Genomic DNA, 25,183 nt, shown 5'->3' on the forward strand with positions numbered 1-25,183 from the left:
ATCTCTGACAGAGCTGTGCTGTGATGAAATACAGGCTTCAAAACAGATTTCAAACAAATATCTTGCCTCTTCCTGCATACAAACCCGAGCCTGGCTGAGCACTGATGTGAAAGGATTTGGAACTGCATATAAAACAAGAAGGAAATTTGTTACACTGATGAGAAGAAAATTAAACTTGTTAGAATTGATTATTGAGAATTATTGATTATAGATATATGTCCCTATCTCTGACAGAGCTGTGCTGTGATGAGGTACAGGCTTCAGAGCAGATTTCAAACAAATATCTTGCCTCTTCCTGCATACAGACCCGAGCCTGGCTGAGCACTGATGGGTAGGGATTTGGAACTGCATGCAAAACAAGACAGGAAATTTGTTACACTGATGAGAAGAGCTACTGACAAGAAAAATTATTATTGATTACAGATAAGTTGTTAGAGCATATAATCATAGAACATGTGGCAGGGCAATGAGATTGTAACAAGAGAGAACCTGAAAAATACAGAAACATAAAAACAATAAAACATCTCATACATCCAGATTGTTGCAGGTTGTCATATCTTATAGAGGTTTTGTTCTGAATATAACTATATTTTATTGATTCCTTCTGTATGTTGTAATCTGAAAGCACCCTGTCATCCTCAAGCTGCTTGCATGCAAATATGAGCCTCTGTTGATCGGGAGGGATTCCCTCCTTATCCTGTATTTTCTGCTTTATAGCAGCAACAGTGTCCTCTGGATTTACCTCCAGGGTCACTGTCTTGCCTGTCAATGTTTTCAAAAATATCTGCATTAATAACCGCTTCTTTATCAGAGTTATGCTGTGATGTTATTATTAGGTACAGGCTTCAGAAAATTATACCCAAGCAGATTTCAACTATGCCTCTTCCTACATACAGACCTGAGCCTGACTGATATTTCTACAGCACTGATGAGCAGGGATTTGGAACTACATGCAAAACAAGACAGGAGAAGAGCCTATTAAAAATTAAACTTGTTAGAATTGATTACTGTTATTGATTACAGATATGTTTTCAGGTTTAGATTATAAAGTTGTTAGCATAGAACATGTGGCAGATATTATTATAATGGTGGCAATGTTGCAGAGAGAAACAAGATTGTAACAAGAGAGCCTGAAAAATACAGAAACATAAAATCAATAAAACATCTCTTACATCCAGATTATTGCATGCAAATTTCAACTACAAATATCTTGCCTGTTCCTACACACAAACCCGAACCTGGCTGATATTTCTACAACACTGATGGGCAGGGATGGAACTGCATATGAAACAAGACAAGAAATTTGTTACACTGATGAAGAGAAGAGCCTATTAAGAATTAAACTTGTTAGAATTGATTACTGACAATTATTGATTACAAATATGTTTTCATTGCAATTATTAGAGCATATAATCATAGAACATATTGCAGATATTATTATAATGATGCAGAGAGAAACAAGATTGTAACAAGAGAGCCTGAAAAATATGTCCCTATCTCTGACAGAGCTATGCTGTGATGCTATTATTAAATACAAGCTTCAGAAAATTATACCCAAACAAATTTCAAACAAATATCTTGCCTCTTCCTACACATAAACCCGAGCCTGGCTGATATTTCTACAGCACTGATGGGCAGGGATTTGGAACTGCATGTAAAACAAGACAAGAAGAGCCTATTAAAAATTAAACTTATTAGAATTGATTACTGACAAATTATTGATTACAGATATATTTTCAAGTTTATATTGTTAGAGCATATAATCATAGAACATGTGGCAGATATTGTTATAGTGAAGGCAATATTGCAGAGAGAAACAAGATTGTAACAAGAGAGCCTGAAAAATACAGAATCAATAAAACATCTCATACATCCAGATTATTGCAAGTTGTGATATCTTATAGAAGTTTGTTCTGAATATTTTATTGATACTCAATGTCCCTATCTCTATCAGAATTATGCTGTGATGCTATTAAGTACAGGCTTCAGAAAATTATACCCAAGCAGATTTCAAACAAATATCTTGCCTCTTCCTGCATACAGACCCAAGCCTGGCTGTGATGGGCAGGGATTTGGAACTGCATGTGAAACAAAACAAGAAATTTATTACACTGATGAAAAGATCCTATACAACATATAATCATAGAACATGTGGCAGATATTATTATAGTGATGGCAATAGAGAGAAACAAGATTGTAACAAGAGAGCCTGAAAAATAGAGAATCAATAAAACATCTCATACATCCAGATTGTTGCAAGTTATCATATCTTATAGAAATTTATTCTGAATATTGATACTCAATGTCCCTATCTCTATCAGAATTATGCTGTGATGCTATTATTAAATACAAGATTCAAAAAATTATACCCAAGCAGATTTCAAACAAATATCTTGCCTCTTCCTGCATACAGACCCGAGCCTGGCTATGATGGGCAAGGATTTACACTTGCAACAAATATTTATTTACCTTGATTGCTGTCTCTGCTGAAATAATCAGGGCTGCCTGCTGCGGGTTGATTCCCAACTGCCAGATTCCTGTGCCTGAAATCACACTGAGAGGCTGGACAAAACTCTCCCACAATTGCATATGTCATGCAAATTATTCTGCCCCAGTGCCTCAACAATACAATCATAAGTGCAATCTCTAAATTTTTGCCTTATAAAATACATGACAAGCTCATTCGTGGAACCCTGTCTAATCCAAGATTTTTGTAAAAATGCCCTCTGGAAGTTCCTGTGAAATGATGAGCCCCCTCAGATTGATTTGTCCACACTTACAAAAGGCACTTCTGTCAGATTGTTGTCCATAAACTTATTAAAAATATGCCCCTCTTGATATTTTTTTGGGCTACACTTAAAACTAAACCACCCCCCCCCCCACACACACACACACAAAACACATTGTTGAACCCAACTGATATTTTTTATTAAGTATAGAGTTTTGATTTAACCCCAAGAAATTTTATATAAATACCAAAGCCAAAAATATTCACACACATACACACACACACACACTAAATATACAAAACACACTGCTGAACCCAACTGATATTTTTTTATTAAGCATAGAATTTTGATTTGAACCCCAAGAAATTTTATATAATAAACCAACAACAAAAATGCCGAATCAAAAATATTGTAATCAATGCAATAAGAATATATCCAGCCCCAATTGGGTTAAGCACCAAAAGAATTGTAATCCAGATAAAAGCAAAATTCTCACAAAAATATGCCCAAAATGCTATAGAAAATATAACATGAAATATTTCACTTATACTTGTTCTGCACAGTCATCAACATTTCCAAACAAAATTGAATGGAAATATTTGTGTGATTGCCCTGTATAACTTAGATTGCAAGGCCATATTTTGTAATTTTCTAGACCAGGAGCTAGACCCTGTGCACCAGAAACAGGCCATAAAATGCCTCTCCACAAATTATGTGAGCATCATGGAGCACACAATACACTTTACAATTTTGAGAATCTCAATTTAAATTCAGGAACAAGAGATTTGGATTTGATGTATCTGGAAATAACCCTTTTTTCAAAAAAATGTTTGCATCTTGAATCAACCTGCAAACAATATTACATTTTAGGCTGGGCTATCTCAACAGCAGAGGCATGCAGCTTAGTGGTTTCCCGCACTCACACTCTGTAAATACATTCCATGATTTTATTATCCTATTAAAGCACCCAATGCTGCAATTTTTAAATCTTTGCTGAAGAAGATATATGATTATCTCAGTCATGTTCAACATCTGAGAATTGTATGCATCAAAATATTGCAGGTGATGATTGAAATCTGCACCACTATACAACATCTCACTGTCTGTTGTGACAAATTCTGACCTATGAAACCTGTCCAGATGCATCAGCAAAAATCTGAAATGTTTCCAGTTTGAGCTCTGATTGGGAAGGATCTCAAAATCATAGAATCTCCCCACACTTGCATGATTTGAAAACCATCCGCCATAATAGGAAAAATCAATATAATAATAAAAAACAACAAACTGTCCCACAATTCTCCTGCAAGAATTATACTTGTGGCACTCAAAATCAGTGATGTATCTCAAGTTTAGATATTTGAAGCTTTGTGTGCTGTGCAGTGCCCAGTGGAACTCTGTCTTATTGTTGATTGAAAATATTGAGAATCTAATTTTGAAATCAGGAATAAGAGATTCAGACCTAATATATTTTGCAACATTTCTTTTATCAAAAAATGACATGTAGCTATTATTCCAAGAATATGTGAATATTGCTCTTATCCAAAAAATTGTGCACAAGACCCAAATTGAACAATCCCTGTTGTGGAAATTGGTATTCACAATAAAATCCAACCCAGAATATATGAATCTTGTGTTTGTAGTTATAAACTCAAATATGTCAAAATAACATATAATAATATTATGATTGAGTTTGAAGTCTGATCAAAGGGCATATATAAATTGTACATGCATTTGTGAACCAAGTAATTGTTCCTGAAGCCCAACAATTCTCTTATGTGTGAATTCAACCTTTCCCGAATATCCCAGATTCAGGAATCATACAATTCTGGCATATCTATTATCATAGATTTATCAACGTGACTACTGTATATTCTTAATTTTAATAGCATCTGGAATTTTTTCATAATCTACATATATACTCTGCTCATCCATGTTGAAATTGCCGGGTGTGCAGGGCTTATTGTAGAGGCCTGGATCCTTGAATTTCTTACCCTGTTGCATGTTGCTTGGGGGCTGATCGATCTCAACAGGTTCTATGTTGAAATTGCCGGGTGTGCAGGGCTTATTGTACAGGCCGGGATCCTTTAATTTCATATCATGTTACATGTTGCTTGCAGGTTGATAGATCTCAACAGGTTCTATGTTGAAATTGCCGGGTGTGCAGGGCTTATTGTAGAGGCCTGGATCCTTGGATCTTCTACCCTGTTGCATGTTGCTTGCAGGTTGAATTCATGTCCACTGTCAAGCAACCACCTGAACTCTGTTTCATTCCTAACTGCAAACAGATCATATTCCCGACAAGTCAGAAAAAAAAAAACAAGCCTGAAATCACACAGCAGTGAATATGATTTTATGTATTTTGAGAGGTTCCTCCTGTCAAAATACATTCCTATATTAACTGCTCTATAGATATGTTAAGATTTGAAGGTTGCAGAAAATTGCACCTCAAAGGTTCAAAATATCTTAAATCATGAAATTTTATCTGCTGAGCCAGAAGATAAAATTTCATGATTTAAGATATTTTGAACCTTTGAGGTGCAATTTTCTGCAACCTTCAAATCTTAACATATCTATAGAGCAGTTAATATAGGAATGTATTTTGACAGGAGGAACCTCTCAAAATACATAAAATCATATTCACTGCTGTGTGATTTCAGGCTTGTTTTTTTTTTCTGACTTGTCGGGAATATGATCTGTTTGCAGTTAGGAATGAAACAGAGTTCAGGTGGTTGCTTGACAGTAGACATGAATTCAACCTGCAAGCAACATGCAACAGGGTAGAAGATCCAAGGATCCAGGCCTCTACAATAAGCCCTGCACACCCGGCAATTTCAACATAGAACCTGTTGAGATCTATCAACCTGCAAGCAACATGTAACATGATATGAAATTAAAGGATCCCGGCCTGTACAATAAGCCCTGCACACCCGGCAATTTCAACATAGAACCTGTTGAGATCGATCAGCCCCCAAGCAACATGCAACAGGGTAAGAAATTCAAGGATCCAGGCCTCTACAATAAGCCCTGCACACCCGGCAATTTCAACATGGATGAGCAGAGTATATATGTAGATTATGAAAAAATTCCAGATGCTATTAAAATTAAGAATATACAGTAGTCACGTTGATAAATCTATGATAATAGATATGCCAGAATTGTATGATTCCTGAATCTGGGATATTCGGGAAAGGTTGAATTCACACATAAGAGAATTGTTGGGCTTCAGGAACAATTACTTGGTTCACAAATGCATGTACAATTTATATATGCCCTTTGATCAGACTTCAAACTCAATCATAATATTATTATATGTTATTTTGACATATTTGAGTTTATAACTACAAACACAAGATTCATATATTCTGGGTTGGATTTTATTGTGAATACCAATTTCCACAACAGGGATTGTTCAATTTGGGTCTTGTGCACAATTTTTTGGATAAGAGCAATATTCACATATTCTTGGAATAATAGCTACATGTCATTTTTTGATAAAAGAAATGTTGCAAAATATATTAGGTCTCAATCTCTTATTCCTGATTTCAAAATTAGATTCCACTGGGCACTGCACAGCACACAAAGCTTCAAATATCTAAACTTGAGATACATCACTGATTTTGAGTGCCACAAGTATAATTCTTGCAGGAGAATTGTGGGACAGTTTGTTGTTTTTTATTATTATATTGATTTTTCCTATTATGGCGGATGGTTTTCAAATCATGCAAGTGTGGGGAGATTCTATGATTTTGAGATCCTTCCCAATCAGAGCTCAAACTGGAAACATTTCAGATTTTTGCTGATGCATCTGGACAGGTTTCATAGGTCAGAATTTGTCACAACAGACAGTGAGATGTTGTATAGTGGTGCAGATTTCAATCATCACCTGCAATATTTTGATGCATACAATTCTCAGATGTTGAACATGACTGAGATAATCATATATCTTCTTCAGCAAAGATTTAAAAATTGCAGCATTGGGTGCTTTAATAGGATAATAAAATCATGGAATGTATTTACAGAGTGTGAGTGTGGGAAACCACTAAGCTGCATGCCTCTGCTGTTGAGATAGCCCAGCCTAAAATGTAATATTGTTTGCAGGTTGATTCAAGATGCAAACATTTTTTTGAAAAAAGGGTTATTTCCAGATACATCAAATCCAAATCTCTTGTTCCTGAATTTAAATTGAGATTCTCAAAATTGTAAAGTGTATTGTGTGCTCCATGATGCTCACATAATTTGTGGAGAGGCATTTTATGGCCTGTTTCTGGTGCACAGGGTCTAGCTCCTGGTCTAGAAAATTACAAAATATGGCCTTGCAATCTAAGTTATACAGGGCAATCACACAAATATTTCCATTCAATTTTGTTTGGAAATGTTGATGACTGTGCAGAACAAGTATAAGTGAAATATTTCATGTTATATTTTCTATAGCATTTTGGGCATATTTTTGTGAGAATTTTGCTTTTATCTGGATTACAATTCTTTTGGTGCTTAACCCAATTGGGGCTGGATATATTCTTATTGCATTGATTACAATATTTTTGATTCGGCATTTTTGTTGTTGGTTTATTATATAAAATTTCTTGGGGTTCAAATCAAAATTCTATGCTTAAAAAAAAATATCAGTTGGGTTCAGCAGTGTGTTTTGTATATTTAGTGTGTGTGTGTGTGAATGTGTGTGAATATTTTTGGCTTTGGTATTTATATAAAATTTCTTGGGGTTCAAATCAAAACTCTATACTTAATAAAAAATATCAGTTGGGTTCAACAATGTGTTTTGTGTGTGTGTGTGTGTGTGTGTGTGTGTGTGTGTGTGTGTGTGTGTGTGTGTGTGTGTGTGTGTGTGTGTGTGTGTGTGGTTTAGTTTTAAGTGTAGCCCAAAAAAATATTAAGAGGGGCATATTTTTAATAAGTTTATGGACAACAATCTGACAGAAGTGCCTTTTGTAAGTGTGGACAAATCAATCTGAGGGGCCTCATCATTTCACAGGAACTTCCCGAGGGCATTTTTACGAAAATCTTGGATTAGACAGGGTTCCACACTTGAGCAAAAAGCTCATATGGGCATGTTGAGCAAGTTTTAAGTGTAGCCAAATCTGCCTGAGGGGGGTTCATCATTTATCGAAATGGTTATAGCATCAATTATACTACTGTGACAAAAAATGGGGCTTCAAGATAGAAATATGACATGCCTTGCTTGAGTCATTCACGTCTTATCAGTTCACGTGGGCCATAACTCATTTGTTTGTTTGGGTTGCAACTTGAATCTAACCCATGTGCCAGGGTCCCCTTACTTGAGTGAGAGATCTGCTTTGGTCTGTTTAAACTTTTTTCCTCTCCCGAAAAAGTGTTTTCAGTTGTGTGAGCGCTCAGTGATTTTTACTTTTTTAAGTGATTTCTGAAGTATCATATTCGTGCATTACACTCGCGTGTGTAGTGATCGCAATGGATCATAGTAAAAAGGGTAACTGTAACGTTCACAGTATAATATTAATGTTAATAATTACATATAATTATCATTATATATACAAAATATGTAACACCTTCGTTGTGAAGAGAGGTCATCATTTCCCGGCGACATGAGTTAGCGCTGTATTGGCAACACTGTGCGGTTTCTCCATAAGCGCCGTTGTCTCTTCTGAACGTGAAAACGACTCTAGGCACGGCGTTACTTATTATACAGTTACTATTATTCTTTGCGCTGTGACGTAACTATAACGTCATCGTGCTTATTGTTCACCGAAGATTTCAAGCATCAGGCCCAACTTCGTCTTAATCCGGCCCTGGTCCACATCGTGCCACGTGTCAACCATGGACGTCCGCAGGATTTTTTCCAGGGAGGGGCAAGGAAGGCATTTTTTTCCAGGGGGGCAAGCAAGGTACATTTTACCCAATAATAGTGTTGTTCCCTCTAAAAAACATTGCTTAAATTTGAATTTATCACATTCATGCAATAATTAACACATATTATTGTGGCTGAAATGAAATTATATGTGACAAATATATAATTTTTTGGTTGACTTTCACTTTCTAGGGGGGGCACGGCCCCCCTTGCCCGCCCCCCCTTCCGGACGCCCATGGTGCCAACTCACACTAAACCGGAGTGAAGAAAGTAGTCTCCCGAAACGTTAAACTTTTCTGAATATTTTAAGACGCCACACGTGTAAATACTTCCTTTATAATAACAGCTTAAAATTCCGGCAATCATTCCCGATGACCCTGAACATAGTATTATGCTGAAACGTACATTTAGTATTATGCTGAAACGTACATTTGTATTACTATATTTTAGTATTTCGTAAGTCTTTCGGGAGGGAGGTCCTGACCCTCTAGACTACCCCCTCCTAAATACGTCCTTGTCTTTCTCCTCAGCATAATCTAAAGCATTGGATTGTTGAAGTATTTGTTACATAACAACATACACGCCATATCTTGACTTCTTGATAATAAGTGTAATTTATACCTCATCAAATGAGAAACATCCCCGCGTTTCTGATGTTAAGTATGATTTTAGGAACAGGTTCTTGTTAATTGTTCCGAGGTTAAGCAAGGCAACAAAAAAAAGTCAGTTGTAACTATATAATTAGACCTTTTTACATTAATTTGAGCTCTCCTTGCGTTTCCATATTTGAAGGTTACCTTCATTTGCGAAATGCAAATTAACAGGGACGTTGTTAGAGGGGTGCAGGCGGCACATGTACCCGGCAAACTGTTCTAGATTTGCTGAAAATGTTACTTTCATGACAATTATTGCAAAATAGTGTTTCAGTAAATTTTGCTTTCAGTTTGAAACACTGTTCTTGAATTTGAGTGGCACGAACCCCAACAATACATTTCTCTCTCGTTTTCCTTGTTCTTGCTATAGTGGATGTCAGTGTAGGAACCTTGCACTTCGATGTTTTTTCGGAATTTTGAGGGAGCGGTCTTTCCACCCCTCGCAGGTCAACAACAAGCAGGGTAGGGTGTTGCCGTTGCGTCCAAACAAGGTTTTCAGCTTGAGTAGTTTGTGACCAGAAGAACGACCGCTTGTGCAGCGGTAAACCACATATATGCAAACAGTTTTAAGTAGTTGCGAATCAGAGCGTAATGCAAGCTAAAGTAAGTATAATGGTGACCTGATGCCTTGCCTATATAGATTAGGGCAAGTAGTATTATTCGAACCAAATAACTATTCTACTATTGAGACAGCCTAAATCACACAACGAGCTAAAAGTAATTATCTTCACAAACTGTACGATTTCTTGAGTAGTATATTATTTTTCTCGATTTCGTGAAGAACTGTTTTTGGGAATCATCCTTAACAAACGATGCCTCCCCTATGGCGCAGTGATTGTGTCGTTGCCTTGTAATCGAGGGGTCCCGGGTTCGATACATGGGCGGAGGCACAATAACCAACCCTTGCAATAAGTCACTGGAAAGACACATGTGTGCTTGCACACACATTTAAGCATCTATAAATAAATAATAACCCGTGACTCGACAGCCCTGGAAGGGCCTTGGCCTATCTTCCGACTGCAAGTCTCCCTCCCACAATCCTAGCAAATTTACAAATCTAAGGAGTATGGACTAATGACATTGTTCTTGGTGTTTCAAATCGAACATAAGAGAAAATACATGGATTTTTAAAAGACTCTCTGGATGTCATTCAGTTAATGAGCTCATTCTGCATTTAGATTCGCGTATAATGGCCGTGGATTTCGCGAGTCTTCCGTACATTTTAGAGGTCTACAGGAGAATATAATGTTCTTTTCCAACAATATATACTCTATGTGATCAAAAGTATCCGGACACACCGCGAAACGTGTGTTTATCATAGAGAGCGACACAGTACTGACATCTACCGCGTGGAACACATAGTCAGCGAACTCAGTAGTCTGCAGATAGTGTGAGACAGCAGTATGGGATCGTCTGAAGAACTCGCAGACTTTCAACGTGGTCAGTTGGTTGGGTGTCACTTATGTAGGAAGTCTGTGTGTGAGATTTCCACCCTCCTAAACATCCCTCTGTCCATTGTTTCCGATGTTATAGTGAAGGGATGTGTACAACCCAAAAGCGTGTAGGCTAACCTCCAATGTTGACCTCCAGAGATCATCGAGTGTTGAAGAGGGTCGTACAGCATTATCGTCAATCATCCATCGCCACCATCACACAGGAATTCCGAACTGCATCAGGATCTACTCCAAGCACCATTACTGTTTGGTGCAAGGTGCGGCAACTTGGTTTCCATGGCCGAGCAGCTGGCAAAAGTCAAACATCACACAGACAAATGCCAAACGCCGCCTCGTGTGGTGCAAGGTGCGTCGAAACTGGACCATAGAAAAGTGGAAAACCGTTGTGTGGAGTGATGAATCACAGTACACAATGTGGCGATCCGATGGAAGGGTGTGGGTGTGGCGAATGCCTGGTGAACGACATCTACCAGCCTGTGTAGTGCCGACAGTGAAATTCGGAGGTGGCGGGGTTACGGTGTGGGCATGTTTCTCCTGGAGGGGGCCTGGCCCCCTTGTTGCTTTACGTGGCAATGTCACGGTACAAGCTTACGTTGACATTTTAACAGCTTTTATGCTGCCTACCGTCGAAGACCAGTTCGGGGATGACCATTGTGTCTTTCAACACGACCGAACACCCGTTCATACTGCAGGGCTTGTGGGGGAGTTGTTTGACGACAACAACGTCCCACTAATGGACTGGCCTGCGCAGAGTCCTGATTTGAATCCCATAGAACATCTCTGGGATGTTTTGGAATGCCGATTTCGTGCTAGACCACACCGATCCACATTAATACCTCTTCTCATTTTGGCGCTCTGCGAGGAATGGGCTGCCATTCCTCAGGAAACCTTCCGGCACCTGATTGAAAGTATGCCTGTGAGAGTGAACACTGTCGTCAAGGCTATGGGTGGGCTAACACTGTATTGACTGCCAGTGTTCCCGATGAAGGGTTGCCCAAACTTGTATTTTATTTTCAGGTGGGTGTCCGGATACTTCTGATCACATAGAGTGTAATATATATATATATATATATATATATATATATATATATATATATACACACACACATACATATATATACACATACATATATAAAGCACACACACATAGATATATATATATGTAGGTCTAACATTATATGGTATATTAATAGTTTGTTAGTTTTTAATAGTTTGTTAGGGGAAAAAATAAGTTTTGCCTCCCCCAAACTGATCAACCTTGCTACGTCCCTGCAAATTAATGAAGATTAATGGAATACAATTATTAACTGCATGATATTTTACACAGCTGTACTACAACGTAATGAACAACGTGCTCGTAATCACTTCCGAATTTTGTCCTATCTTATAATTAGCTTTGCAAAGCACCTCATGGGAACGAGCTAATTGGCTTCTAGGAAGTCACATTACTCCACAACGTGTTCCTTTTGTCGGATTATCTTTTACTAGGGCTGAGCCAATACTGATGCCGATACTCTGACCGATTCCAACCGATGCCGATATATGTATAATTCCAATTTAAAATAACAAAGACTAGTTACTGAGTCGTAACAACTCATCCCATCACATTCCATTTATAACCTTAAGTAATTCCCAAATTATTCTCATCTAGCATTATAGCCAGTGGCGAAGCGTGACATTTTTACGCAGTTATCGCAAGACTTGCCAAACGTCAGGGTCAATCTTTCAACCGTGGAGGGGAAGGGGGATTCCTACAGTGATAATGATGATAATGATCGTACAAACGTGTGAAGTAGAGATGGCCAAACTCATTTTTTTTTCTACGGAGTATATGATCGTATAATAAGGAAGACTAAACTTTCTTAAATTCTACCCAAAAAATGGCACCTCTCTCTCCGAAATCCGGGTAGTAAAATTTCCGAATCGAGATTTTAAATTTTCCGGAATTATGATGTTTTTGACCATCCCTGGTGTGAATGTAAGATATGTTAGGGAAAAGGTTCTGTCTAACATAAGTAAGTATGTCTGTCACCTCGAGAACACAAATCTTGATTAGTCTTGTCATTCGTAAACATTGTAAAGGCAAACCAACATGAAGTACTTCGTGTTTTGTAAAGCAAGAACATTATTTTCCGAAATCGACATTTGAACCACAGGATAAAAAAAAATGAAAAGGAGAAATGCTGTGAGGGAAACACAATGGATCCAGAACTGCTTTCCCTCCCCCCCAGTTCTTTCTAGCACTAATCGTGGGGAAATTTATGCTTTTGCTTACTTATATATATTTTCTATGTACCATTACTTTCATGTATTCTATGTAAGTTGGGTTGCGATGCTCTTCAATGTGTTTTTCTCTTAAAAACAAGTGCGTTGCATGCTTTAGGCCTACAGTGCTGGGCATTCTGAGAAGTTTCATCTTGATGACGTCACAGAAACCCTGCCGTGTTTGTAAACAAGGTGGCTGAAAAAAAAGGTTTCTTATGACCAGACCTTCAAGAGCGGGGGGAAAGCTGTCGAATGACCTTGGATTCGCAGACCTGCTGCGATGACTTGGCCCGCCTGAAACTTAGCGATCTCTTGCGTATTTCTAGCTGTTTCATGGCGTCGCGTGACTAATGTCGCTCAAACATGCGAGTATTCTGACTTATTTTTTACTACTTCTCTGAAATATTTAAAAAACAAAATTTTTATAATTTTGCTTTGTCATTGCCACATCTCCTGATCTCCTCTGATTAAAGGAGATAATACCTCACGTATAATGTCTTGTGATATTTTATGTTAACTTCTTTATAGACTCAGAGGATGCAAGAAGAAGAAGTTGTTTTTGTTTGCAGGTACAGTGTTGCAGTGTCCCTGCTTCAATCTCATGTAAACAACATTCCTGTCGTTTAGGTTTTTCCTGGATAGGAAGGAAAACGACGTGTGTGTGTGTGTGTGTGTGTGTGTGTGTGTATATATATATATATATATATATATATATATATATATATATATATATACATACACACACACACACACAAATACAGATATATATATAATAATGCTCAATTGGCCGGCTTTGTTTATGCCCTGCTGTCCATTACACACAGTCGCTGCAGTGCAACGTCGGTATCGGCCAGCAGTCACAAAAAAGACTTACACAGGAGGGTAGGAATCCACAACCCTCCCTCCCAACAGTGACATTCATACCTTTTCCAAGAACTTTGGAATCAGCCAACCATGATAATAATGCTAGTTTTGAAAACGTCTACGTTCCTACTCCAGAGAGTTTGCGAGCAAGAATTTGTAATGAATGGGTTATTTTATTTACACATGGCGTTGGACCACCAGGCAGTAATATACCTTCAGTGTCACGTTTGGGTGCAGCTATTTAGTCCTGCATTTGATCTTGCCATCTGCTTCCTAGGAGAGTACAGCATTTTTCGGAAATCTACATGGCACTTCCTTTGTTGGAACCCCAAGTCACAAGGAAGGGTAAGTGTACCTTTGAAAAGTATCTTGACGAATGGGTTCACTCAATATAATTAGTATCCGATGGTATCGGCTGATACTGATACATCGTTATCGGCTCAGTCCTATCTTCTACCTTACAGTTTCTTTTTAGAAATGTAAAGGGAAAGCTATATCCCCCGTTCATTATACGGTACCATGAAGGCACATAGGAGTGTGTGGTGGTTGTTTTTAATGAATTTCGTTGCCAACAGGCAATACAAATTTAGTGATTTCGAAGTGGTGCAGGAGCAATGGTACATGTCTGTGTGTGTGTGCGTAAATTGAACTTTGTAACCCCTAAAACAAAAGTGTTCCCGATCCACTGCTCGAAGGCACATTGGGCGGGTGGGGAGAGAAAGTAGGGCCCCATGCACCATTTACAATCTCTGTCATTGGTGGAGGTGATGTGATCAGTACCATGCTTCGGCCGTTTTCTGGTACCCATTTATTAAAATCTGGGTGAGCTTCGGGGACATGGTTGGAAAAAATTACACCTGAAATTGCCCACCCCGAAAATACAAGCAGGGTCGCCCTCCTGGCAGTCAGACGTTCCATCGACCGGACCACCGAGACTGATTTTGTGTTAGGTACTATAATTTAATAATTATACTTACCGTAAAGTCATTACATTTTTTTCTTTCTTCTAGTTGTGTTTTTGCTATCCGGGATTCTTTTTCTCAGCATATTAGGAGGAATATTATTGACAGTAACAAATTTTGGAAGCAACATAGTTCTTCAGGTATGTATATGGTAATGTGTTGCAGAAATAAGACAAGTGCGATGAGAAATTTTCTAAAAATAATGAATCCAAAGCCATGGATTAATACAGTATCAATAGAAAAACTTAATATGGCATTAAGATATCAAATTAGTAGATTAAAAGTTTATTTGTAAGTTTCTAAGTCCACCTTACGGTCGAATAGGCTAATTTGGGATTGAATCTACAGGTGCAGCAGAATCCAAACCTCTGAGACACACACACTGTGCATGCGTAGTATGTGTGTGTTCGTTTCATATGTCTTCCTTGGTAGCTTCTCCTTCATTCTTACTCTGTGATAGATCTCCTGTAACAATTTACCCAATGTCCTCATTGCATACATTGTCATTGTAATCTGAGGATAATCTGATCATAGATAGACGAATTATAATACGTTTATCTGCGATTTAATATATTTTTTTGGATTTTACATTGCTTCTCTACCTCTCTAGTTAATATCAACGACGAGGATGAATGGATAGAATCAGTAAATTACACACTCATACCTTCCCTAGGACTTCAACCTACGCATACTTGCTGTGCCACAAAATTACAAGTGCACTGGTGCAATATTATTGGAAAGATGCATGCTCAAAGAACCGCTACTTCTGCGACGTTCATCATGCAGCGTTGTCTAGTCCTAAAGTCAACACCCGCTCTAAAGTTTATTTAACACGGTTATCTTCATGCATTATTTCAATAAACATTCATGCAATTTTTGTACCCACGTACGTATATTACAGAGACAGATTGGAAAATGGGAACACATATTGCCGTAAACTTCTGAAAAGAAAAAAAAATCAGTTGCGAACAGTGTGGCAACAGCGCAAATCTTACTAGCCACCTAATTTAATGTTTCCGAGTATAGGATACCTAACGCCAATGAAACTGTCTCAAAATTTCAATTCTGAATTTAGAAACCAAGGACTTGTTCTCATCTTTAACACTATTTGATGGAAATGTTGCTAATTCGAATTCCAATCGCACATACAATCCAATATATGTCAAGTGACAAATATGTTGTCTTCGGTAGCACATTAAAGTGTGTAAACTGGTAATGATGCATTTTGGTGCATCAAAATACGCACGAAAATACATAAAATGATACTTTTATCAGCTTGATTGATTGATTTTTAAATTTATTTTACTTCGCGTTTTGTGCCTCTTGGCTAATTTGCGAAGATGGGGATGAGTGATGAAATAATGAAATTGATGAATGGACATTCACAAACAACCAAGCCTGAGCGGGATTCGAACCTGGGACCCTTGGCGTCGCAGCGCGATGTGCTAATCACTCGGCCACAGGGTCCGGCACTTTTATTATCTGTTGTCCCTTGTGATGTACTAAAAATGTATCAATTGGACCACATAAGATCATTTGCATAAGTTTTTACTAGATGTATTTCGAGGTCTGTGCGTATAAATTTAATAATAGCATGTCTGCATGTATTAACACAGGAGTCCGTGTCGCTTGCGCAGAGTCATTTGCGCTGAGGGTTCTTATCGTTCATTTCCGCCGCGACATATGTCAATACCTTCCTTGGTGGGTTTTTCAATAATCCGGAGTGTCATTACCGCCGCGCGCACGTGTGTTTATGACGTTACCCAGCTATAGCTGTATATATATCTTCGATTGAAATGGAAGGTGATTGGTAAATGAATGTAAGATGAAAGTATATATGAGGGATCTGCATTGGGAAATTAGTATTAATGTAAAACTGAGACTTGAGAAAGACGATAAGATGGCTGAGAATATGGAAATGATAGAGACAACGCACGGGAAAGCCGTCCCTTATTTACATTTCTGGATGCAATTTCCACTTTAAACAAGCAATTTGGAGAATTTATCCCTGAATCAGAAGTAGAAGAGGGATTTCTACTCATCAGGGACAGTTCTCCACTCGATCAAAAGGTCCAGTGTTTAATGACTCCTTCGTGAATCATTGGTTGTAGAACGAACATACTCCAATATCTGTGTGGAACTGTTGCAACCAAAGACACAAGACAAATAATGCCGTTGAGTTATGGCATTCAAAGCTTAACAAAGTCATCGGGAAAAGGTAACCCAATGTTTACGTGCTGCTTGAAGCCTTAAATGCGGAAACAAAGAGAAACTCGTCTGCAATTGAGATGGTAGAATTGGGTCTATTGGCTGGGAAGAGAAGAAAATATCAATACATCAAAAGGACAAACGTGTTGAGTGTGTTCTTTCGAAGTACAGAAGCTCGGGCGATCTTAGAGGATTTTATGTAGTGTATAAATGATTAATAGTTAATAGGCTGATGCTGATTTATGTATTTTGTGTTGTGGAATAAAGTTAATACAAGTGTTCCTGTGTAACGTCTTTTGAAATAAGTAAAGTCATATTTGACTCTCTGGATAGCTTTAACATTTCAGTGTAAACAAAGCTGTGCAACGTCATGTTTTAAGTCCACTTTATGCTCTATGCACCATGTGCCCATAAACACACGTGCGCGCGGCGGTGATGACACTCTGGATTGTGGGAAAACCAGCCTAGGAATGTCTTGACATATGTCACGGCGGAAATGAACCGATAAGAACCCTCGGCGCAAATGACTCGGCGCAAACGACACGACACCTTAACACACGTCTATATAGATTCCATTTCTCTCTTCTTAGAATTTGGTACTGAGGAATGGAACCCAGGCTTTTGATTGGTGGGTGGAGCCACCAGTTACACCGGTGATGAAAGTGTATATATTTAATTACACGAACACCGAGGAATTTGTAAACGGGAGTGCAAAACTGAGAGTACAGCAATTGGGGCCTTACACATACAGGTTCGTATGGTTTGTTAACATTAGTTAAACGTTTTTGATGTACTGATTAACATAATCTACTGTAAATAACATAAAATACATAACATAATCTACTGTAAATATATTCTTTGGTGAAATGCTTAAAAAAAAAGACGAACAATAGCCTATCAACAAAATTGACATAAAGTAATTTCACGTAGATTTTATTTAAAATTTAAACTCTATTTAATGGGATCTTGAGTCACTGTGGAAATTTCCACACCATCCAAATGTTCACTGAAATGACCATCTAAATACCACAAGTACTTTAGCTGGCCTTAAGCATGTATAGTAGGGATAGCCAGATCTAGATCCTCAAATATTCGAGCTCCAGGTAACGACGACACTGGATACACGGCCGTGAAATTCAGATCCTGGAGCCGATCCTGGGATCCATATCCAATCTGGACCCGGGTCTGAATATATTCAGAACCGGGCAACCTGAATCCGAAAATTTCTGTCCATTACTTATTTAGAGATTTTGTTGATATGTGATTCAACGATGTTTTTTTAAAAAATATTCAGATAAGGTTGCTTTTTCGTATAACAATAATTTTATTTTCTATCGCAGAAGAAAATTAGAAAAAGTAAATGTTCACTTCAATGACAACAACACAGTAAGCTTCCAGCAGCGAACAACGTTTTATTTCGACCCAGAGTTATCCAGTGGAAGCCTAGATGACAGGATTGTTGTACCAAACATACCTTTACTAGTAAGTGATTTGATATGTTTTTGTTATTATTATTATTGTTTATTTATCTTTATGGTTCGAAACTTGAGCTAAACTAAAGTGGTTTTGAATGTTATTGCCTCGGTTTGCGGTTATATTTTGAGCTTGAAGTGGCCTAAAGCTGCTCTAAATGTTTTCGCAATTGTTTACCGATATGTTTTGAAGCTTTAAGTGAGATAAAGTGGCTTGAAATGTTCTTTCCCTTTTGTTTGCCGTTTTGTTTTGAAGTTTTAAGTGAGATAAAGTGGCTTTAAAATGTTTCCGCCTTGTTTACCGATCTGTTTCGAAGCTTTAAGTGAGATACAGTGGCTTGAAATGTTCTTTCTCCTTTGTTTACCGTTTTGTTTTGAAGTTTTAAGCGAGATAAAGTGGCTTTAAATGTTTCCGCCTTGTTTACCGATCTGTTTCGAAGCTTTAAGTGAGATACAGTGGCTTGAAATGTTCTTTCTCCTTTGTTTACCGTTTTGTTTTGAAGTTTTAAGTGAGATAAAGTGGCTTTAAATGTTTCCGCCTTGTTTACCGATCTGTTTCGAAGCTTTAAGTGAGATACAGTGGCTTGAAATGTTCTTTCTCCTTTGTTTACCGTTTTGTTTTGAAGCTTTAAGTGAGATAAAGTGGCTTTAAATGTTCTTTCCCCTTGTTTGCAGATCTGTTATGAAGCTTCAAGTGATCTAAAATAGCTTTAAATGTTTTTCCCCTTGTTTGCAGATCTGTTTTGAAGCTTTAAGTGAAATAAAGTGGCTTTAAATGTTCTTCCGCCTTGTTTGCAGATGTGTGATGAAACTTCAAGTGATCTAAAGTAGCTTTAAATGTTTTCCCCTTCACAGTTTTCAAACTTTTAGTGAGATAAAGTGGCTTTACATGTTTTCCCCTTTGTTTACCGAGAGAACAAGACCGGTATTTACAAATCGAGACAAGTTCCAAGTCTCGTCTCCTCTTGAAACAATGATTAACATTCATCAAGGAGGACATGAGGAATTACTCTAGAGGAATGAAAAAGACTTATTGTGTCAGCCATTATTTTGTAGCCACTGCTAAATTTAACATTTTTCTTTCTATTTAAAGCGCATTTTTAAAAAAAATCCTTCGATTCCTCTTCTAGGCATATCGCAGCAGACATACAGGCGGTTACAGTTTTGAAATTAGGGGGTGGGAGGGGATTTTGACTTTTATGGAAGAAATATTAATGCAGTTTCAATTGTTCTTTTCAGGGAGCAGTTTCCATAATGCGTGATTCCTACTATATTTTAAAGAAGAGCCTGTCTTTCATGTTGACGTCAATGTCCATGCAGCCATTTGTTCACGTGACAGCTGAGGAGTACCTATGGGGCTATGACGAACCTCTAGTCGCAGCAGCAAAGGTCATCTTGCCTCCAAAATACACGCAGCCGGGGAGGAAGTTCGGCATCTTAGTAGGGGTACGTAGTAGATTCTGTACTAGGAATTGCCCAAGCTCGCCCAAAATATATTCTCTTGTGACGTCAATGACCTTCTTGAACATTTCATGCATGTAGTTTTTGCAGTAGGTGGAAATAGACAGTCTGGTCGAATCACACGAGGCTAGATTTCCTGCTGCTTTGGCTTGGACTATAGCGGTAGTGGTGTGATACATTCTTGTCTCCTAGTTTTCCCACAAACGATACCATACTTGTTGGCAGACTATTGGTCTTACAGAAATTGCGCAGAGCGCACAAGCTAAAGAGATGGACAATCTTCTACAGGAAGAATAGCTACTGCTGTATTTTCCATACAATTGCCAAAATAAGAAGAAAAAAAAGCATGGGCCAAAGTATGGTTCGGAAGAAGTAATAGTAATCAAGGTGTATTCAACCTGCTTTTTAATTAACTTGGGTATCAGGCATGTATCTATAAATATATTTCGGGGGGGGGGGGTCCGAACCAAGTAATAATAATAATAATAATAATATAAATGTTTAAATTAAAATAATTAAGTCATAATTAAATTAAATTTTAATTAAAGTATGTAAAATTATTAATACTGCATTTTATTATTACATGAATATGTAAAAAGATTGTATAAGAATATAGATATAACATCAAATATTTATTATCTAGCTTGCGTGTACTTAAGATCGCCAAAATTTGTATAAAAACAAGGAAAATTAATGTCAAAGATAAAGAATATTTATCGAATAATAAAAAAAGGATGATAGATCCAGTTGACGAAAAGTAAAGTTCCTTATTAATATTTTATGCATATTATCATAAGTAGTAGTGTGCATAAATCTTTGGTACTGTCAGCATGTTCCAAATATAATAATAATAATAAATTTAATAATAACCCTTGCCTTCCAAGTTCATAGGAAATTAATAACCATCGATTATAGTACAATCGAGTACAGTATTTTTCATTATTTTATTGCATTACTTGGTAAGTCTTTCGGAGGCAGGGAGTCAGGACCCCCTGGGTGACGTACTAGCTGCCCAAACTCGATCAAAATATATTCCCTTGCGACGTGAATGGCCTTCTTGAACATTTCATGCATTTAGTTTTTGCAGTATTTGCAACTAGACCGGCTGGAATATATTCTAAACTCGACTGTAATTTCTAACTGTATCTTCTGTTACAGAGAAACAGCACATCGCCTAATAACATCACAGTTTTCACGGGGGAGGGCGATTTGGGGAAGCTTGACGTCATCGACAGGTACGACGGAATGGACGAGCTGGAGTTCTGGGCGTCGGACGAATGTAACAGGATCGACGGGAGCGAAGGCACCATCTTCCCACCCTCCGTCACCACCCACACCAAACTCCACATCTACAACAGGGAGATGTGCCGTCGGTTCCCGTTGGTTTACAAGGAGGATGTCTCCGTGCAGGGAATTCCCGGATATAGATTCCAGGCACCGGATGACATGTTGGCGTCTGAAGACCGGAATCCGGAAAACTCGTGCTACTGCTTGGACAAAACATCCTGCCTACCGTCCGGACTTTTCAACGCCAGTCCTTGCGCATTTGGTAAGCAACTAATTTGTTTATGGTCTTAATCGGTAATTCACGAGCAATTCCAAGTCAACATCTATTTGTCGACATACACATTTTTGTTATTTAGAGTCACTTTTGTGCCACTTTCGGCTAATCGCAACGATGACTGATGATATGATGAAATTGCTAAAGGGACACTCGTAAAGAACACATATTCTAAATGAGATTCTAACCCGGAACCTCCGGCGTCGTAGCATGCTGTGCTACCCACTCCGCCACGGAAATCAGCTTGTCAACATAATATACATCTACTGCACTACAGCCCTTATATTCCTTAAAAATTAAAAAGCTACAGCATTATAACTAATAAATTCATGCAATTACTTACGTAAGAGGGATAACTGCTCTCAGGCAGTTAATGGCTATTGAAAAGGAATGCTAAGTTGTTGAAATATTTCAAACTAGATTTACAAGCACCAGAGCTTTTATGAAACCGACTGGTAGTGTTGTTAGCACAGTGCCCTACGACGCCAGGGGTCGCAGGTTAGAATCCCGGGTAAAATATCGATCTCTATGTTTGTCTGTTGTGGAAATTATCTGAGTAAATATGAATGATTGAAGAAAATGAAAAATAAGATGTGAAGACCTTTTGTTTAATCGTTAATGCTCTCGACTTCGGTGAGAGCCGTCCTTGGTTCGATCCCTGGGAAGTTCCATAACTTTGTCGCTGACTCGGATACTACTTGAAAAGAGAAAGTGAAAAGTCAACTAAAAGATTTTTAAGAACATCTAAATTTACAGTGGAAAGAATCCATAATTGTTCCTGTGTTTAAAAAAGGTGATAAAATGAACTGCAATAATTACCGTGGAATTTCTCTACTCTCAACAACATATAAAATATTATCTAACATTCTTTTAACAAGACTAACCCCATATGCTAATGAAATTATAGGTGATCATCAATGTGGATTTAAACGTAACAGATCAACTACAGATCAAATTTTTCACATCAGACAGACACTTGAAAAAAAGTGGGAATATAATCAAAATGTCCATCAGCTATTCATTGATTTAAAAAAAGCATATGATTCGGTCAAAAGAGATAAATTATATAATATATTAGTAGAGTTTGGAATACCTAAGAAGCTTGTTAGTATGATAAAAATATGCACCAGTGAAACGGAAAGTAAAATTCGTGTGGGTATTAATGTGTCTGACAAATTTACAATTCATGATGGGTTAAAACAAGGAGATGCATTATCGCTATTGCTCTTTAATTTTGCCTTAGAATATGCTGTTAGGAAGGTAAAAGAAACTAAAGAAGGACTAAAATTAAATGGTGTGACTCAGTTGTTAGCATATGCAGATGATGTAGACTTACTGGGGGATGATGTGAATACAATTAAGAATAATGCTAAAATATTTTTCAAAACTGCTAAAGAGATAGGTTTGGAAGTTAACAAAGAGAAAACTAAATATATGCTTACAGGCCGAAACCAAGTGTTAGGTAATAATCAAAATCTAATTATTGATAACAACTCATTTGAACCAGTTTCCAAATTCAAATACTTAGGAGTAATATTAACAAATGGAAATTATATTAAAGAGGAAATAAAAAGTAGGCTTAATTCAGGAAATGCATGTTACTTCTCTCTTCATAAACTTTTATCTTCTCGTTTAATATCTAAGAAACTAAAAGTTAAAATATACAAAACAGTAATTTTGCCTGTAGTATTATATGGAGGTGAAACTTGGTCCCTTACATTGAGAGAGGAACATAAATTGAGAGTATTTGAAAATAAGATCCTTAGGAAAATATTTGAACCTAAAAGGGTTGAGGAGACAGGTGAGTGGAGAAGGTTACATAATTTAGAACTACATAATTTGTATTCATGTCCAGATATTATTAGAATAATTAAATCAAGAAGACTTAGGTGGGCAGGCCATGTGTCACGAATGGGAGAGGAAAGAGGAGTTTACAGGATTCTTGTTGGGAAACCTGATGGTAAGAGACCTGTAGGAAGGTCAAGACGAAGATGGAGGGACAACGTTGAGATGGACCTAAGGGAAATCGGTAGGGATGGAAAAGAGTATATAGAACTTGCTCAAGATAGGGAAAGATGGAAGGCCTGTGTTGCTGCAGCCATGAACCTTCGGGTTTAAGAAGGCTAGGGAGTTAGTTAGTTAGTTAGTTAGTTAGTTCTAAATTTACATACGAGAATTGTTTGAGTCACTCAATAAATAACCTTTCTAGCACTGTGAATAACTCCGTGAACTATAAAAAGAAGCTGAAAATAACATAATAAAACTTGGTATTATAGAAACAAATATCGCTCGAATCACAGGATACATTGCTGTAAATTTTGAATTTTGTGGTATATTTCACCAAATATGCGAGAAACACTAAAAAGACCAAAATAATGTTATGTTATGTTTACTATGCATAAAAATATGTTTAGCATATTATTTTATCTATTTATAATCACTTACTGTTAACATTCCCCGTTTTTCGTTGTTAGCATCCCTCTTTCGGGATTGACATACTGCTTATCGTGGTTCATCAGAAGTGCATTAAAATTGTGCAATAACTTCAATAATTCCCCCCAAAATGTCAATTGCACGTCTATAGAACGATCTCTTCACTGCCACTATACGGCGTACGCTTTTAGAAGGAACATGAGTTCAGCCAATACGCAGCCAGTGCTGTCGCGCTGCTGCCAAACCAACTGCTAGCGGAAAGGAAACGCAGAGAATTCGCCGTGTCCAATATTCAGCTTTTTATATATAATGGATGCACGTGATATTTGAGTACAATGAAATATATAGTAAGGAATTCTAAATAGGATTATATCATATCACTGCAGCATATAAGAGAAACTCGTACCTGAAAGAAGTTTGAAGGTATTTATTATAGAGGAACTGCAAGGCCATCATCATCACTCTCGTTTCTGTTTTCTGGCATGTTTCCCAGAAGATTTGAATAGGGGTTCACCGATTTCTGTGGTAGATACGTTACCCTGTTTTATAATACGCAACACAGTATGCACACAGACACCACACGCTTTAGCCGTAAGTTCTCGACTCGGAGGAAACACTGTTTCAAGCACGCACTTCTTCCGACGCCAATTCCTTGAAGCAAGAATAAACTAGATTTCTGTCTTGTGAACGTAATATTTTACCCTTGGTGCCTGTACTACTTGTAATAGGTTTCGAGAGCGACGTTATTAATTTGATTTGATTTACTTTATTTTATTTTTCTGTCACTTTTGGCTAATTGCGAAGATGGGAATGAGTGATGATATGATTAAATTGATGGATGGACATTCACAAAATCCATGTCCAGGACGGGATTTGAACCCGGGATCCCTGGTGTCGTAGCGCGATATGCTAACCACTCCACCATGGGGGCCGGCACGAAATTATTTAGTAACACTCGCGGAACACACACTATTGCATAACTATCGAACATAAGTGCTGGACTTCACAGCGCGCTACGACGCCAGGGGTCCCGGGTTCGAATCCCGGCCCGGGCATAGGTGTTTGTAAGTGTTCCTTCATCAATTTCATCACATCATCATCCATCCTCATCTTTGCGATTAGCCAAAGGTAGCAGAAAAGTGATAAAATAAACCAAGATTTAATCAATCAATAAGGGCCATTTTGAATCGTCTCACAACTGTTCTTCGTGGCGTACGAGTGCAATTATCTTACACAGCCCTTGTACGAAAACGCTGAACTGAAAGTGACTCAGACTCGC

At 37.8% G+C, this 25,183-nt stretch overlaps 1 protein-coding gene across 3 annotated transcripts in view; it reads left to right on the forward strand.

Annotated features, from left to right (window-relative positions):
• The window catches only part of LOC145986651 (scavenger receptor class B member 1-like), a 74,095-nt gene that overhangs the window by 24,687 nt on the left and 24,225 nt on the right, over nt 1-25,183 (forward strand). For 2 of the 3 annotated variants that reach the window (XM_083120923.1, XM_083120924.1), the window contains exons 2-6: nt 14,818-14,909; nt 17,568-17,728; nt 18,318-18,459; nt 19,689-19,895; nt 21,069-21,459. In XM_083120923.1, coding sequence (XP_082977049.1) covers nt 14,818-14,909; nt 17,568-17,728; nt 18,318-18,459; nt 19,689-19,895; nt 21,069-21,459 — 993 coding nt within the window. The remainder of the gene's footprint in view (nt 1-14,817; nt 14,910-17,567; nt 17,729-18,317; nt 18,460-19,688; nt 19,896-21,068; nt 21,460-25,183) is intronic. The other variant, XM_083120925.1, reaches the window with a different exon arrangement.

Source organism: Lepisma saccharinum, chromosome 4, assembly GCF_977018435.1.
Source record: "Lepisma saccharinum chromosome 4, izLepSacc3.1, whole genome shotgun sequence".
Lineage (NCBI taxonomy): Eukaryota > Metazoa > Arthropoda > Insecta > Zygentoma > Lepismatidae > Lepisma > Lepisma saccharinum.